Raw genomic sequence first — 19,208 nt, 5'->3', positions numbered from 1 at the left:
CTCCTGGTGGGACGTGCCTGGAACACCTCCCGAGGAAGGTGTCCAGGAGGCATCCGGTATAGATGCCCGAGCCACCTCAACTGGCTCCTCTCGATGTGGAGGAGCAGCGGCTCTACTCCGAGTTCCTCCCCTATCTCTAAGGGAGGGCCCGACCACCCTACGGAGGAAGCTCATCTCTTCACCACAACGGACCGGCACAGCGCCCCCATTACTGCGATCCGTCTGTCGATCTCCTGCTCCATTCTCTCCTCACTCGTGAACAAGACCCCGAGATACTTGAACTCCTCCACTTGAGGCAGGAACTCCCCTCCAACATGAAGAGGACATCCACCCTTTTCCGGTCGAGAACTAGCTTTACACCCTCTACAGGGTACTCGAGGGTTCATGGGAGTTTTCCCAACCGGTCCACATGTGTTTTGTGGACCTGGAGAAAGCATTCGACTGTGTCCCTCGTGATGCCCTGTGAGGGGTGCTCCAGGAGTATGGAATCGGGGACTCTTTATTAGGGGCCATCCGGTCCCTGTACGAGCGGAGCAGGAGTTTGGTCCGCATTGCCGGCACTAAGTTGGACCTGTTCCCGGTGTATGTTGGACTCTGGCAGGGCTACCCTTTGTCACCGGTCCTGTTCATAACTTTTATGGACAGGATTTCTAGGCGCAGCCAAGGGCCGGAGGGGTTCTGGTTTGGGGACCATAGGATTTTGTCTCTTCTTTTTGCAGATGACGTGGTTCTGCTGGCCCCCTCTAGTCAAGACCTACAGCATGCGCTGTGGCGGTTCGCAGCCGAGTGTGAAGCGGCTGGGATGAACATCAGCTCCTCCAAGTCCGAGGCCATGGTTCTCGACCGGAACCTATAAGAAGAAATTTAAAACTTCCTGTTAGGAAGTAGACTGATGAGTCCAAGCAGAGGCCAGCTTTGACTACACAGATTGGAGTGTTTTTGAAGCTTCAGCTTCTGATCTGAACTAACTCACTGACCCTGTGACATCATCCTAGTTTTGTGAGGACATGTGCGTGCAGTCCAAGACCTCTCACACAAACACTTCAGGTCTTGATGGTATTTCCCCTTCTGCCTAAAAGCCTGCGCTGACCAACTAACACCCATCTTCACTTAGATCTTCAGCAAGTCTGGAGCTGTGTGAGGTTCCCTCCAGCTTCAAACACTCCATCATCCCGGTCCCCAAGAAACCCACCAACACATCATTAAATGACTATAGACCTGTTGCTCTGTTGTCTCTGGTCATGAAATCCTTTGAGCAACTGGTGTTGAAGCACCTGAAGGACATCACAGCCCCCTGCTGGACCCCCTGCAGTTTTTCTATTGGGAAAACAATTCAGGCTAAACATGTGATCATGATGTTGTAGTCAATTCAGGCCTACACTTCATCCTGCAACACCTCGACCATCCAGGGACGTACGCCAGTTTGGGGACTTCAGCTCATCCTTCAACACCATCATACCAGACATCCTCCACCAGAAGCTCACCCTGCTCACAGTGCTGGCCCCCACCTGTCAGTGGATCACCAGCTTCCTGAAGGACCGGCCGCAGCTGCTCCTATGATATGGTCGTAACATTGTCAGCTCCCATTCCTGAACGACTTAAAAGAATGACACAAAGACAACGACATCCATTTTCACTTCTGTTAACAGTGTGCTGCTGTGTGACGTCAATATTCTCTTTCTGCGAATGCGGGTCGCTTTAGGGTTGTGAATCCCAACCGTTCAGACTAGAGTCTGATAGCGATGGCAGTTTTATAGTTGTGTGATCCATCATGCAAAAAAAACAACAAAAAAACAATTTCTGCCGAATGTAGCCATAGACACCGTTTGGAACAAGCCTGGACTTCCTGGAGCAACTCAAGAAGTTCAACCTTCCACAGGAGCTGCTGGTCATCTTCTCCACTGCCATCATTCAGTCTGTCCTGTGTTCGTCCATCACCGCGTGGTTTGGCTCATCCACAAAACAGGACAGGTCCAAACTTTCACCTTCAGGACGGCAACAAGGAGCGCTATCTGCATAAAATCAGCCACCCCAGAGACAGCTTCTTTCCCCAGGTTGTCTGATGAACATTTAAAAGTCAGCGTGCCCACATCCACCCAATGCATAATTGCACTACTTCAACCTTGTCTGCCTCTTTAGTAAAAAAACACCATATATATATATATAAAAAAAATTTTTATCATCATTGTTCTTTTTATGAATTTATACGTAAAATGTCTTAATTGAGAGCAAAGTGGAACCGAAGTCATATTCCTTATTTGGGTGCACAAACCTAGTGAATAAAGTCCAATTCTGATCTATTGTCTCGATTCTTCATTTTCTTTCAAATAATATCATACTTTTCAACAAACAATTTGACAACATTAGAAAAATCATGTAAAAATTAAAATAAAAGGTAGAAGTGTTACAGTGCCAACTTTGATGGAGAGAGACGGGGATAATAAGTGAAAAACTTCAGGGAAAAGTGCTTTTCCACTGAAGGAACTCTCATTGAACCAGCATCGGTTTGCCTTTGAACTTTGGAGTTTTGCTGAGCACCAACGCAGGTTTCCACCAGTGTTGGGAACCAAGCATGAGTCACAACAGGGGACATTATGCAGCATGGAGGAAAGCTTGGTAGCTTGACAGCAGAGCATGCTGAGCTGTGCAATGTTCCTTCTAATGCAGGAAGAGAGCATCTATAAACTACAGTTAATACGGAAGAGGACATAGCAACTCCGTGCAAGAACAATAGTATGAACAATGTTTTCATTTGCATATGTTCAGCATCCATGTGTGTAACAGAAACAGGTGGGTATACAGTACGATGCATGTTTACTGTGTTTTAGCAAAGATATAAATAATGTTTATAAAGAATGTACTTCGTCTTCGCCATCGTCCCTTTTCCTTCTATTGTTTGCAGCTTCAACCCGTCCACAGGTTTCACGCAGAAGAACCAAGTAGTCTGTGGTGCCCAAGTTGAACCAGAGGTCCTGCTCTGGAACCTCTTCCTTGGCGGAAACATGGGTCACCGGTTCTAAATCACATTTGGGAACAAAAACAGGCTCCTAACCGTGTTGGTGGAAAAGGGGTGGCTCAGAAACCCCCAGGCCGTCCCTACACCCACGGCCCCCACCAAATTGGCACAGGCTTGATGGAGGGAGGCAGGGGAGCACTTTGTGCCCCACGAGCACAGCCCCCCACCGCCCTTTGTGTTTTTGTCTATGTGCCTGTGCTAATGTGATGTGTTGTGATGAATGCAGATGTGTATCTCTAAAACAAATCAAATTTGGGGTATGAGACCCCACTGCTTGTTAATAGCAGCATCTCCCCACCTCAACCCCAAAGCTCTAAGTGTCTGTAGTACATAAAATTGAGGTGCTGGATGCGGCCAAACATAGCGGGGGGGTGTTGGGGAGGTGCCCCCCTAAGCCCACAACCCTGCTGTACGGTGTTGCATTTATACAGAAGGGTTAGAGCTGACCCTAACCCTCCTTGGGGCCTAGCTTCCCAACTGTCTTGTCCCACTAGTGTCCACACCAGCCCAGCACCGACCAAGATACGGAACCGGCCAGAGATCCTAAAAGGAGCTACATCCATTAACATTTACTTTTTCTTCCCATAGAAAGTACTCCTGGATCAGTGCTTCTTTGTTCTCTTTGTGTCTCTGCTCTGTTCTCTCAAACCTCCAGTCAGTCGTGGCAGATGGCCGCTCACACTGAGCCTGGTTCTGGTTCTGCTGGAGGTTTCTTCCTGTTAAAAGGGAGTTTTTCCTCTCCACTGTCGCTACATGCATGCTCAGTATGAGGGATTGCTGCAAAGTCAACACCAGTGACTGTCCACTGTCTCTACATGCTCATCCAGGAGGAGTGAATGCTGCAAGTCACTGACTGGATGCAATCTGCTGGGTTTCCTTAGATAGAAAAACGTTTTATCCAATTTGAATACATAACTGATTCTGACTGAACTGTTCAATGGTTAGGATTAATAGGAATGTATGAACCTGACTGTTGTGAAGAACCTTGAGACAACATGTGTTGTGAATTAACCCTATATAAATAAAATAAAATGAATTGAAAAGACACCACAAGGGCACATTTGCTGATCTTCCAGTAGGTGGAGAACCATGTGGAGCTAAACATCACTGATGGCCCTGAGCTCCATTCATCCACAGCAGAGTTCAGACTAAAATTTTACCTTGATATTGGCAACATGTTATCTGACAGGCTGCTCTGCGCTCTTCTGAAGCAGTTTCATGGATATCCTGTCTCTATTGTTTGAGCAAGTGTCTGTTAATGCAAAACTGTGCAGAGAGGCAATAGAAATGAATACATTTCAGGGCGCAAAGAAGCAGGTGCTGCTTAAAGTGTGGAAGACATGAAATGCCTTTACCTGCAGACATAACCCATTGCTGAAGCCACAGGCAGATGGATCATCCAAAAATTAATTAACAAACCTGAGTACAGATGTGAGAGGAAAACCTGTATTGATGTTCTCCACAGATTGATCAGTTAGGCTCTACTCTCACATTTTCAGCAGCCTTGGGGAGGTAAATGAGTTAATTCGTAACGATGCTGAGATGTTTTATAAAGGACTCATAAGTTGGTGGGTGTCTACACTTCCAACTTAGATCTTCATGGAGTTTGCATGTGCTTTACTTTAAAAAATGCTTTATAAAGAAAACAGATAAAACATCGTTAAACATACTGTTACACAGACAGAATCAATATGCGTTTTATGCTATACTTTTTTATTTATTTACTGTATAAAAATTTTATTCTATATATTTATACAAGTGAGCCCCATGGAGACATGAGGTCTCACTTAACAGACACCTGTTTAAACTCATATAATATAAAATACCATTTGTTGCAAACTAATATTATTTGATTTCATAAAACACAATATTTCAGAACAATGTGTCCAGATGGACAGATTAAATTACCTGTAGGCATTAATCTGATAAGTCTATTAATCAAGGAATCAGTAACTACTCAGTTACTAAAATATTGCATAGTTCCAGCGTAATATCCATATCATAAATAACTACACCAAGTGTTAGCTACTAATTTCAGTGCTGTGCATTCAGAGTCTGTATGGCTGTTTGGTACGGTAGTTAATTCGTTAAGGAACTTTCTAAAGTCTATTGATAGATTTTTTTCCAGAAGCTGGAAAGACTTCGACTTATCTCAGGTATACATCTGCAATGAACCTAAAGTAGAAAGTCAAATCTTTATCTCAACATTCACCAATTTTATCTCATATCACAAGTTGTCATAATATAGTCCAAACACACAGAGGGACAGATTTCTGTTTAAAGGCCGAACCGGACTTCAGACCCAGCCCTGAGTTTGGACACAGACAAACCCAGCTAAAATTAGGACCCAATAGGGTGTCTGCAAAGGTCCCAGTACTGGCTACACTTACTTCTTCCCAGGTTTGGGTGACGGAGGAGGAGGAGGAAGAGGAGCAGTAGGCGCTGTGCGGCCATTGCTCCCATCTTTCCGGGGCCGACCGCGGGGCCGCTTCTCAGGGGCGGGGCTTGTGGCTGTGGCCTTGGCCAGCTGAGCGCTGCGTCCAGCCCGGGTGACAGGAGGGGGTGGTCCCCTGTCTCGAGGCTCCTGAGCCTCAGAGGGCATTCTGGGTGGAAACAGACATGTGGTTCAAAGGGATAATAGATGAAGGCATCAACACACATACGTTTTTTAATTCCAGGTTGACAGAAACATGTTGATGGAAAATGGAAAACATCTAGTTCATATTTAAGTAATTTTCCTCAACACTGACACCTACAGGAACAGAGCTGCAACTGAGCAACCTGACCAACCAGAGCCAGTTTGCATCTGGTCACCTCTATGATCCATGTTCTGGGCCCGTATTCCCAAAGATTCTCAGAGTGTCTCAGAGAGCTCTTCTATTAGCCTAAACATTCCTGCCAAGAACTCCTAACTTCAGAGTGATTCAGTTCTCTGCTGAGACGAGGAGATGACAGAAACTCCTCTTAGTGAGGTGTGGTTGACCCTGTTGCTAGCAGTGACACTGTTTTCTAAGGGTTGCAATTGGTTCTTAAATCGAAAACAAATGTGTTCCAAATAATTAATAGAGAGGAATGAACTGATTATAGAATTTAGACTGGATACAGAAAAGTTTAAATCATGTTGATTTCTTATATTTTCTGCTTCTAAATTCAGACAAGACAGAAGTTGTCGTCTTTGGACTGGAGTCTTTAAAAAAGAAACTGCTTAGTCAATCATTTAACCTGGATGGCATTAAATTGACCTCCGGTAATAAAATAAAAAACCTAGGTGTTAACTTTGACTAGGACATGTCATTTAAATCCCATATTAAACAGGTTTCTAGGATTTCCTTCTTTCATCTCCAGAACATTGCCAAAATTAGAAATATCCTGTCCAGGAGTGACGCTGAAAAACTAGTCCATGCATTTGTTACTTCAAGGCTGGACTATTGTAATTCTTTACTATCAGGATGTCCACAAAATGCAGTTAAAAGCCTTCAGCTGATTCAAAATGCTGCAGCAAGAGTTCTGATGAAAATTTAAAAGAGAGATCATATTTCTCCTATTTTAGCTTCCCTTCATTGGCTTCCTGTTAAATCCAGAATAGAATTTAAAATTCTCCTCCTCACATATAAAGCCCTTAATGATCTAGCTCCATCATACATCAGAGATCTGATTGGTCCATATGTTCCTAACAGAGCACTTTGTTCTCAGACTGCAGGTTTACTGGTGGTTCCTAGAGTCTCTAGAAGTAGAATGGGAGGCAGATCCTTTAGTTATCAGGCTCCTCTCCTGTGGAACCAGCTCCCAGTTTTAGTCCGTGAGGCAGACACCCTGTCTACTTTTAAGGCTAGGCTTAAAACTTTCCTTTTTGATAAAGCTTATAGTTAGAGTGGCTTAGTTTATCCTGAGCTATCTCTGTAGTTATGCTGCTATAGGCTTAGGCTGCTGGAGGACATAATGACCTCTTTCACCGTCTTCGCTACATTCTCACACTACTCTCCAATTTTGCATTATTTGCTGTTATTTCAGCTTTTAACTTTGTTCTCTCTTTTCTCTTCCTAGAAGCTACACCTGGCCTGACTCTGTGTCTACCTGTGACACCTTTCTGGAGAGGGGAATCATCCGAGCTTCTGCTGGCAACAACTTAATGCTCACCCTCTACAGATGATCCACATAGCCCTGTCTTTCAGTGTTTAACCCTTTCTCTCTCCTAGACATGGCTACTGACTGAGCTTCTACTGTGACTAACTCTATGTTCTCTCTTTCAGACTCTAACCTTGAAAACTGGCTCAGAGTTTATCTGTTCTTTCTTTCTAGATGAAACGACTAAAGGAGCTACATTCATTAACATTTACTTTTCCTTCCCATAGAAAGTACTCCTGGATCAGTGCTTCTTTGTTCTCTTTGTGTCTCTGCTCTGTTCTCTCAAACCTCCAGTCGGTCGTGGCAGATGGCCGCTCACACTGAGCCTGGTTTTGCTGGAGGTTTCTTCCTGTTAAAAGGGAGTTTTTCCTCTCCACTGTCGCTACATGCATGCTCAGTATGAGGGATTGCTGCAAAGTCAACGCCAGTGACTGTCCACTGTCTCTACATGCTCATCCAGGAGGAGTGAATGCTGCAAGTCACTGACTGGATGCAATCTGCTGGGTTTCCTTAGATAGAAAAACGTTTTATCCAATTTGAATAAATAACTGAATCTGACTGATAGTTAGAATAATTGGAATGTATGAATCTGACTTGAAATCTATATGAATCGATTGAATTGACGTAGCCCATTTTAATCCTTTCACACAATGCAACAGGAAACAACACTCCAATTATTCTTACCTCCGCCTTCCTCCCTCCCTGTTGGTTGGAGTAAGGGGGAGTCAGGTTTAGCCTAAACCGGCTCAGTTATGGTTGAGGTCCAAACACACCCTCCATTTCTGCTACCTGTATGACCCCTTCTCTTTTCCAATGGTTATAATCAGTCTGACAGAGAGAGGTATCCCAATCATTGCGGTTTTTAGTATAACAATGACCATCAGTGGGCTCTAGATGGACAAACTTTATCAGTTTATTATTTATCTTAGTACTCCAACACATAGCCCATTCTAAAATGGCCGAACTCCAACACTCAGTAGTTTATTCTAACCTCCCCAACAACCCGCACCATTACAAACCCTTTGAGAAGAGCCTTGAGACGACATGTGTTGTTAATTGGCGCTATATAAATAAACTGAATTGAAGTAAATGATAAAACTTCATGTAATTAAATTTTTTCTTCATTGTTATTCATTGATCCTTCCTAATATCACCTTACTAGAGGTTGACCTTTAACCTGTCCTGCTGCTGAAACTATTTAATTTCCCCCTAGGGGGATGATAAAGTTAATCTTATCTCTATATTAATAATTATATGATTGTTCTAGAAGGTTCTGTTCTCATTTACTCGACTGTTTAGGAGGTGGATCTCTGCACCATGGAGTTGGTAGCGTTTTATTCATTCACTGTTGTTCATTGGAGGAGAAGATCTCTCCTTTCTCTCTGTCTTTCCTCCATCTTCTCTGCTTCAGACACTCTTAGGATCACTAAAGGTCCTCCTCACTGCTCTGAACATCTCCTCACATTAGGAGCTCTCTAGAGGCCTCAGAAGCTTCCTCAATAAATTTTATCTGACCGAGGGAAAAATCAGAGAAAAATCAGAGGGTTCAAGAAATTCTCTGATTTTTCTTGGAATCACTTGGAGCTACTTTTAGTCTCAGGATTCATTGGGAATACGGACCCAGATCTCCACTGGTGTCTGCGATTTCAGTCTCTGGACTCTTTCTAGATAACCTTCAGATAATAGAAACTGTGAGGAACATCAGATATTGTCCCACAGAAACAGCTAGACCAGAACCCAAACCTGGTTCTGTAGGTCAAGCCTCTCCTTGTGGTGAATGATTTATATCCCATCTTCACAGTCCGGTTCCCTACAGGTCAAAGTAGCCTAACCCGGACCACACCACATCCACCTGCTTTGTGTTTATGGGAATAACTCAGCAGGAAACAGGAAGGCATACAGGTGTGATTCAGGAACAAAAAAACACAAACTTGGTTCCGAAGTATGGATCAACTTCTCTGTGCTCAAATTGGACTGGACCCAGAATCAGTATGGTATATTTTTAACATCCCCCACCACCACCTGTAGCTCCCAATGGTCTCCAGATGGGGCCTTGAATATAAACATGTATTTTGCCAAAAATAATAATGCAGCAAAAACCATATTATTGTAAATTATCATCACCTGTCAGTAGCAGAGGAAGATTACTCTTTATGATAATGAAATAACTGGATTATTTTATTTAATGTTAGACTTTTTAAATTGTATTCTTTATTTTTTGGTTGTTTCTTTATTTTAGAAATATTTTGTTTGGTTTTTATTTTCAGGGTATAAGTCTAATTTTTAAATATCTTATTTTAACTGACATCAATTTTCTAACTCATTCTTTGTGACAGACTGAACCACTGTAGGGATCTGGTAAGAGGTGAGTTGTATGGGCTCTCCAATCTCAGTGTGTCCACAGAGCAACTGTTTTTAACCCGGGTCAGAACAAGCAAGCTAACTTCTACTATGGAACATCTGAGGAGATTCCATAATCTCATCATTTGTTATCATCACAAAACAATCTGGTGACTGATTAATAAATCCATATTATTATATCACATCGAATCATTTAGATGCACAGCATTAAATCTATCCTGAATCAATAGAACATCTTTTACGAGCTAGTGATTCATCCCTGCAGAACCACTGGAAATGGAGATTTTATCTGTACCTGCAGGAATCTGACAGAACCCCACCTCACTAGGTCTCCTGGGTTCTAGCAGACAGCTTAGCATAGCAACATGTGTCAAACAATCATTGTGTTTGATCGATTTTGGGTGCCCAACCATAGTATGTGTTCATATGCTGACATCACCAAAGCCACGCCCCCTAAGAACAAGAAACCACCTTTTTACTTGGAAAGGTCCATCTCTGACCTTCGTGACCTTATCTACTTGATATTTGTCTGAAAACAGATAACAAGTTGGTCTCGCGTGGTTTCAAACACAGAGACTTTTTGCCAGAGAGTGAGGACAGTCGCAGGCGTTGACTTTGCAGCAATCCCTCATACTGAGCATGCATGTAGCGACAGTGGAGAGGAAAAACTCCCTTTTAACAGGAAGAAACCTCCAGCAGAACCAGAACCAGGCTCAGTGTGAGCAGCCATCTGCCACGACTGATATATTATCACATTTATCATTTGATCTGTACCAAATTCAAGATGATCAATCTTAATCCCACCCCTAATGTATTCAGTCAGAGACTTGGGGGGCGTGGCCTAATTCCTCCACAGTGCCCCTTAAGAGCAATTAGGAACAACCAGCCTCAAACCATGCATTTCGTCTCTCTTACAGGTGCCGTATCTGACTGAACTCCTCCTACAACTTTTGACTTACAGATTTCAAAGTGACTCGGTATGTTCTCAAGGCACCTGGGACAAAAGGTCATCAAAAGCTTTTAGCTGCATCAAAGCTTATGGCCGTGGCCAAGCCTCTAATTCTGACTTGTTGCCATAAAAGACGAAGGTTTAATAACTTTAGGTTCAAGGTCAGAGCTTTACCAAACTGTGTGTCATCACAGAGCAGCTCTCAGCACATTCACATGCTCATTTGCTGACATCATATTAGCTCCACCCACTTACAACAGGAAGTGCCCTGTATTACTGGTGGATGTCCTCCTTTTACATTTTCACTCATACAAGTTTCAAGCAGTGTCTAATGACACAGAACAAGGTGATGACTCCTACTCTGAACAGTGAGTGTTGGCTGGACCATGTGGGCGTGGCAGAGTGGCAAATATTCTTGTCTCGTTGTTTGCATACAGTCAGCTCTAAATCACACGTGCATAATCCAATTTTTTCCAAACTGGATAAGAATGATCTTTCTCAACAAACAGCTCAATTGAATTACATTGGAATTTGACTCAACGACGCCCCCTGGAATATCTCTCGCTATATCTCTGATGCATTATCAAATCCACATCAAATATTGTGTGCTTCATCATGGAGGGCTCTTCAACACATTGGTACAGTAAAGTGATGACATCCATTTAGCCCCGCCCATTAAGGACAAAGTAACAGGCTCCGAACATACAGGGGTTGGACAATGAAACTGAAACAGCTGTCATTTTAGTATGGGAGGTTCCATGGCTAAATTGGACCAGCCTGGTAGCCAGTCTTCATTGATTGCACATTGCACCAGTAAGAGCAGAGTGTGAAGGTTCAATTAGCAGGGTAAGAGCACAGTTTTGATCAAAATATTGAAATGCACACAACATTATGGGTGACATACCAGAGTTCAAAAGAGGACAAATTGTTGGTGCACGTCTTGCTGGCGCATCTGTGATCAAGACAGCAAGTCTTTGTGATGTATCAAGAGCCACGGTATCCAGGGTAATGTCAGCATACCACCAAGAAGGACCAACCACATCCAACAGGATTAACTGTGGACGCAAGAGGAAGCTGTCTGAAAGGGATGTTCGGGTGCTAACCCGGATTGTATCCAAAAAACATAAAACCACGGCTGCCCAAATCATAGCAGAATTAAATGTGCACCTCAACTCTCCTGTTTCCACCAGAACTGTCCGTCGGGAACTCCACAGGGTCAATATACACGGCCGGGCTGCAATAGCCAAACCTTTGGTCACTCGTGCCAATGCCAAACGTTGGTTTCAATGGTGCAAGGAGCGCAAATCTTGGGCTGTGGACAATGTGAAACATGTATTGTTCTCTGATGAGTCCACCTTTAATGTTTTCCCCACATCCAGGAGAGTTACGGTGTGGAGAAGCTCCAAAGAAGCGTACCACCCAGACTGTTGCATGCCCAGAGTGAAGCATGGGGGTGGATCAGTGATGGTTTGGGCTGCCATATCATGGCATTCCCTTGGCCCAATACTTGTGATAGATGGGCACGTCACTGCCAAGGACTACCGGACCATTCTTGAGGACCATGTGCATCCAATAGTTCAAACATTGTATCCTGAAGGCAGTGCCGTGTATCAGGATGACAATGCACCAATACACACAGCAAGACTGGTGAAAGATTGGTTTGATGAACATGAAAGTGAAGTTGAACATCTCCCATGGCCTGCACAGTCACCAGATCTAAATATTATTGAGTCACTTTGGGGTGTTTTGGAGGAGCGAGTCAGGAAACGTTTTCCTCCACCAGTATCACGTAGTGACCTGGCCACTATCCTGCAAGAAGAATGGCTTAAAATCCCTCTGACCACTGTGCAGGACTTGTACAGGTCCTTCTCAAAATATTAGCATATTGTGATAAAGTTCATTATTTTCCATAATGTCATGATGAAAATTTAACATTCATATATTTTAGATTCATTGCACACTAACTGAAATATTTCAGGTATTTTATTGTCTTAATACGGATGATTTTGGCATACAGCTCATGAAAACCCAAAATTCCTATCTCACAAAATTAGCATATCATTAAAAGGGTCTCTAAACGAGCTATGAACCTAATCATCTGAATCAACGAGTTAACTCTAAACACCTGCAAAAGATTCCTGAGGCCTTTAAAACTCCCAGCCTGGTTCATCACTCAAAACCCCAATCATGGGTAAGACTGCCAACCTGACTGCTGTCCAGAAGGCCACTATTGACACCCTCAAGCAAGAAGGTAAGACACAGAAAGAAATTTCTGAATGAATAGGCTGTTCCCAGAGTGCTGTATCAAGGCACCTCAGTGGGAAGTCTGTGGGAAGGAAAAAGTGTGGCAGAAAACGCTGCACAACGAGAAGAGGTGACCGGACCCTGAGGAAGATTGTGGAGAAGGGCCGATTCCAGACCTTGGGGGACCTGCGGAAGCAGTGGACTGAGTCTGGAGTAGAAACATCCAGAGCCACCGTGCACAGGCGTGTGCAGGAAATGGGCTACAGGTGCCGCATTCCCCAGGTCAAGTCACTTTTGAACCAGAAACAGCGGCAGAAGCGCCTGACCTGGGCTACAGAGAAGCAGCACTGGACTGTTGCTCAGTGGTCCAAAGTACTTTTTTCGGATGAAAGCAAATTCTGCATGTCATTCGGAAATCAAGGTGCCAGAGTCTGGAGGAAGACTGGGGAGAAGGAAATGCCAAAATGCCAGAAGTCCAGTGTCAAGTACCCACAGTCAGTGATGGTCTGGGGTGCCGTGTCAGCTGCTGGTGTTGGTCCACTGTGTTTTATCAAGGGCAGGGTCAATGCAGCTAGCTATCAGGAGATTTTGGCGCACTTCATGCTTCCATCTGCTGAAAAGCCTTATGGAGATGAAGATTTCATTTTTCAGCACAACCTGGCACCTGCTCACAGTGCCAAAACCACTGGTAAATGGTTTACTGACCATGGTATCACTGTGCTCAATTGGTCTGCCAACTCTCCTGACCTGAACCCCATAGAGAATCTGTGGGATATTGTGAAGAGAACGTTGAGAGACTCAAGACCCAACACTCTGGATGAGCTAAAGGCCGCTATCGAAGCATCCTGGGCCTCCATAAGACCTCAGCAGTGCCACAGGCTGATTGCCTCCATGCCACGCCGCATTGAAGCAGTCATTTCTGCAAAAGGATTCCCGACCAAGTATTGAGTGCATAACTGTACATGATTATTTGAAGGTTGACGTTTTTTGTATTAAAAACACTTTTCTTTTATTGGTTGGATGAAATATGCTAATTTTGTGAGATAGGAATTTTGGATTTTCATGAGCTGTATGCCAAAATCATCCGTATTAAGACAATAAAAGACCTGAAATATTTCAGTTAGTGTGCAATGAATCTAAAATATATGAATGTTAAATTTTAATCATGACATTATGAAAAATAATGAACTTTATGACAATATGATAATATTTGGAGAAGGACTTGTATATGTCATTCCCAAAACGAATTGACGCTGTATTGGCCGCAAAAGGAGGTCCTACACCATACTAATAAATGATTGTGGTCTAAAACCAGGTGTTTCACTTTCATTGTCCAACCCCTGTATGTATATATATATATATATACACATATACTCACCGGCCACTTTACTTACACCTGTTTAGGTACACTTTTTTAGGTCCAACTGCTCGTTAACGCAACTTTCTAATCAGCCAATCACAAGTCAGCAACTCAATGCATTTAGGCATGTAGACATGGTCAAGACGATCTGCTACAGTTCAAACCGAGCATCAGAAAGGGTGAATTTAAGTGACTTTGAACGTGGCATGGTTGTTGGTGCCAGACGGGCTGGTCTGAGTATTTCAGGAACTGCTGATCTACTGGGATTTTCATGCACTACCATCTCTAGGGTTTACTGAGAATGGTCCAAAAAAGAGAAAACATCCAGGGAGCGGCGGTTCTGTGGGCACAAATGCCTTGTTGACGCCAGAGGTCTGAGGAGAATCGCCAGACTGGTTCCAGCTGATAGAAAGGCAGAAGTAACTCAAATAACCACTCGTTACAACCAAGGCATGCAGAAGAGCATCTCTGAACGCACAACACATCGAACCTTGAGGCGGATGGGCTACAGCAGCAGAAGACCACACCTGGTGCCACTCCTGTCAGCTAAGAACAGGAAACTGAGGCTACAGTTCACACAGGTTCACCAAAATTGGACAATAGAAGATTGGAAAAACTTTGCCTGGTCTGATGAGTCTCGATTTCTGCTGCGACATTCGGATGTTAGGGTCAGAATTTGGCATCAACAACATGAAAGCATGGATCCATCCTGCCTTGTATCAACGGTTCAGGTTGGTGGTGTAATGGTATGGGGGATATTTTCTTGGCACACTTTGGGCCCCTTAGTACCAATTGAGCATTGTGTCAACGCCACAGCCTACCTGAGTATTGTTGCTGAACATGTCCATCCCTTTATGACCACAGTGGACCCATCTTCTGATGGTTACTTCCAGCAGGATAAAGCGCCATGTCATAAAGCACGAATCATCTCAGACTGGTTTCTTGAACATGACAATGAGTTCACTGGACTCAAATGACCTCCACAGTCACCAGATAAAAATAAATAATCATTTATATTTCTCGAAGCATTCTTTGTTTATGGCATTTTTTTCACATCTGTTATGATATGTCATTTTATGTCATTTCATAACGATGTCAATCATCGTTATGACGTCAATCATTTTATGTCATAAAATATGAAATATTAATTCTGGTTATAGTATAGATGACCCTTTAATATAACCTGAAGAGATTGTGTTTTCACCTCTCATGATTCTGGAGAAATAAATTGCTGAAAGTGACACAAAAGGATATAACAGAGAAACATTAGTAGGTACTTTGACTCGTTATTTCTCCCAAGAATCTACAGTAAACCTATTAAATATTTTTACATAAACATGTATGTACTCGTACTCGTCGTCTTCCGCTTTATCCGAGACCGGGTTGCGGGGGCAGCAGACTCAGCAGAGACACCCAGACGTCCCACTCCCCAGACACCTCTTCCAGCTACTCCGGGGGGAGCCCAAGGCGTTCCCAGGCCAGCCGAGACACATAGTCCCTCCAGCATGTCCTGGGCCGTCCCCTGGGCCTCCTCCTGGTGGGACGTGCCTGGAACACCTCCCGAGGAAGGCATCCAGGAGGCATCCGGTATAGATGCCCGAGCCACCTCAACTGGCTCCTCTCGATGTGGAGGAGCAGCGGCTCTACTCCGAGCCCCTCCCAGATGGCCGAGCTCCTCACCCTATCTCTAAGGGAGTGCCCGGCCACCCTACGGAGGAAGGTCATTTCAGCCGCTTGTATCCGGGATCTCGTTCTTTCGGTCATGACCCAAAGTTCATGTCCATAGGTGAGGGTTGTAAATATGTCATTAATATAAATGTTCTTAAGGTTACTTTACTGTTTTCCTCTTATTTTCTCAACTGTTGCCTGGGTAGGCGTCCGGTCTGGTCTGTTACCATAATGCACCTTGTCTGGGTTAAGCTAAGCTTTACCAGAGAGCTAACATCGGCTCACTGGACCGCAGTGAACTGTGCTGGGCGACATAGAAAACATAACAGCAATATCCCCGGCGGTTATGCCAGACAGCACTAAAGCCTTTAGTGCTGTGCTCTACATTTTCCATGTGGACGCGGTACTCAATGGTTCTAAGGGGATCCACAATGGCGTCGTCGATGCTAACATTCTGGAGAGCAATTATCATCCCGATCATTTGAAAGATGTCAGCCAAATAACTGAAAATGGCCTCGTATGATAAATTATTCTCCTCCATTTGATCTGCTAAGGTAACCAGAGCTGAATGAAGTTCAAGAAACTCCACCATCCTTCCTACACCTTGAGGTGGCGCTGTAGCTGCTCAGGGAGCAGGTACCCTAGAAACTAATCTCTAAGGCTCAGCCAATGAGGAGGCAGATCCAGCCCATTGATGCTGATAGGCCCACAGTCATTCAGTTGTAAAGTAACATTATGAAATAAATGGCCATGAGGAAAAATCACCCATAAAATAAAAGCTGGCTTTTTGAAATAAAAGCTGACTTTTAAAAAGTGACATTTTGAAATAAAAATAACAAACTGTTGGAATTTTATAAAAATAGCCTCAACAATAATTTCAATTATTAGGTAAGAGTTTTATATGACAATTCTTTTATTTTATAAAGCTGATTTTTAATGGAAAATGAAATATATTTCATAATAATGAGCTGAGAATTTAATACGCATTCAGTTATTTCACAATTTCATTGTCACATTATATCAATATCTATTATTTATTGATGTAGAGACTTATTTCATCATGTTTCATTTATTTATTTAATTTTGAACACTTTGGCGTTCCATATGAACCTGTAGAACCCCTCTAAACAACGAAGAACCCTCAAACTAAACACTGTAACATAACTGGGACAACAGAATGATACAAGTTCTGCAAAGGAACCTGGATATGTAGTTTTAGACCCCGGAACAGAAACATCAGAACCATCTAGATCTCCACTGGAACATTTATCTGAATTGTCAACCTGTTCTAAAACAGGAATAGAAAATCCTTTAGAACCCTGGCACGTCCCAGCTAACCTATGAACTGCTCATTTATACACCATGGACCTCCATAAGATAGGTTGGTGCTGAGCAGAGGTCCAGGAACCCCTTTCGGATCCGTAGTCAGGCGAGTCCTGATCAGGTTGGTGATTACTGATCAGGTAAGCCCTACCTGTGTGGCTAACCCGCTGGCTCCATGCTAACCCATCCATCTGTCAGAGGACCTAAACCCGGCTGCTGTGCGGCCGGTGGACGGCTTCGGGTGGTAGGCAGCAGCCCCCTCAGACCGTAGCAGCCGCCAGAACCTGTCTGAATGTTTGGACTCAAGCTGTTAATGGCAGTCGGAGTAAAAACCAAGCCGTTAGCCGTTAGCAACTAGCCTCGCTCTGCCCTGTTCATTTCTCCCTTAGCGTTAGCTCGGTAGCTGTCCGTCCCGCTGGCAAGGCTGCTGACAGCCGGGCAGGGACCGCGGACAGCCGGGCTCAGCCCACGGCTCTGTGCAGCTTAGCGGCAGGACGATAACAGAAACGGGTCGCTTACTGATTAAATGCGGTTCTGTTTTTCCTCTCCAGCTTTCAGCCAACTTAGAGCGACGTGTTCAACAGCAAACTTCTCCAACAGATAACATCTGCTTCCGTGGTCTGCCGTGCGGAGCTGCTCCGTGAAAACATCCCCGTGGGCCGTGGAAGAAAAAAAACGCAGTTTGGGCGCACACGATCGGTGAAAAATTAAACTTAAATCTGTCGCTCCGTCATGGAGGCCATGTTTGGGAGCGACCGAATCACTACCCGTCAGCACCAGCAGGAAAAGTAGGTCCCAGAAAACATTCTTTATACGCCATCAGGTTGCCGGTCAGTCCTGGATCTACCACACGGATGAAAGCAGCTTAACGCCGGACTGTGGCCCGACCGAGTGTCAGTGTGGCCCCGCTTTCTGTCGGAACAACTTGGTTTGTTTGTGTTGTGTAAAGAGTGTGTGTATGTGAGACTCCGCGGAGGGATCTGCGGAGGGCTGGTCCTGTGAAGCGGCTTCTGTCATCAGACCCGGGAAACCCGGACCGGGTCAGAACCGGCGGGATCTGGACTGCAGCCGCGCGTGCAGTAAACACAACACCGGAACTGGACTGATCCTTGCATAAAGAACCTTCGAGACCGCTCTTTGATTCTTTGGCCAAATTCCGCTTTTTGTTCTGTTTCCTGCTCATCAAGCTGACATCTACCAAGGTTCCCCCAGGAGAAGGTTGAGAATCACTAAATCATTTCTTTTTTTATTTTTTATATTTATATAGCACCTTTCAGCAACAAGGCATCAAGGCGCTGTACATAAGGAAAAACATAATGATACAGAAAATCAAACAACAGAGGTAATTTCAAAAAGAAATAAAATAAAGTAAAGAGAATAGAATAGAATGATGGATGAGAAAATGAAAGGAAAATTGGACTGAAAACTTAACTAATATTTTTTAGATGGCCCAGTCAAAGGCCACTCTAAACAAATATGTTTTTAATCTTGATTTAAAGCAACTTAGGGTTTCGGCGCTTTTCCAGTTTTCTGGCAGTTTATTACAGATTATTGGAGCATAAGACCTAAAAGCTGCTTCTCCATGTTTGGTTCTGGTTCTGGTTCTGCAGAGTAGTCCATGCATTGATTTCTTCTAAGCATTTACCCAGCGCTTGAATGGGTTCATAGTCACCTGGTGACATCGTAACGTATAGCTGTGTGTCGTCTGTATAGTTGTGATAACTTACGTTGTTGTTTATTAAAATCTGAGTTAGGGGGAGCATGTAGATATTGAATAGGAGGGGCCCTAAGATGGACCCTTGGGGAACGCCACATGTGATTTTTGTGGTCTCTGATGTAAAGTTACCTACTGACACAAAGTTGCTGTCCTTCAAGTAGAATTTAAACCAGTTGAGTGCTGTACCAGAAAGGCCGACCCAGTTTTCCAGGCGCTCTAATAAAATGGAGTGATCAACAGTGTCAAATGCTGCACTAAGGTCCAATAATACCAGCACCGTGGTTCTTCCACAGTCTGCATTTATACGGATGTCATTGAACACCTTGACAAGAGCAGTCTCTGTACTGTGGTGAGCAGGAAGCCTGACTGGAAGACATCGAAGCGGTTGGTCGTTGTTAGGAAGTTGTTTAACTGTTGAAACACACCCTAACCCTTTTTTTCACTT

General features: G+C 44.0%; 1 protein-coding gene across 2 annotated transcripts in view; it reads right to left on the bottom strand.

Annotated features, from left to right (window-relative positions):
• Positions 1-18,099, bottom strand: part of kmt2ca (lysine (K)-specific methyltransferase 2Ca) — a 106,250-nt gene extending 88,151 nt beyond the window's left edge. The window contains exons 1-2 of one of the 2 annotated variants that reach the window (XM_047350429.1): positions 17,566-18,099; positions 5,407-5,619 (exon numbers count right to left, since the gene is read on the bottom strand). In XM_047350429.1, coding sequence (XP_047206385.1) covers positions 5,407-5,618 — 212 coding nt within the window. In that variant the 5' untranslated portion in view covers position 5,619; positions 17,566-18,099. The remainder of the gene's footprint in view (positions 1-5,406; positions 5,620-17,565) is intronic. The other variant, XM_047350430.1, reaches the window with a different exon arrangement.
• Positions 18,100-19,208: the final 1,109 nt, after the last annotated feature.

This window comes from Girardinichthys multiradiatus, chromosome 21 (assembly GCF_021462225.1).
Source record: "Girardinichthys multiradiatus isolate DD_20200921_A chromosome 21, DD_fGirMul_XY1, whole genome shotgun sequence".
NCBI lineage: Eukaryota > Metazoa > Chordata > Actinopteri > Cyprinodontiformes > Goodeidae > Girardinichthys > Girardinichthys multiradiatus.
The sequence above is the reverse complement of the archived record's forward strand: the minus strand, read 5'-3'. Positions and strand labels throughout refer to the sequence as shown.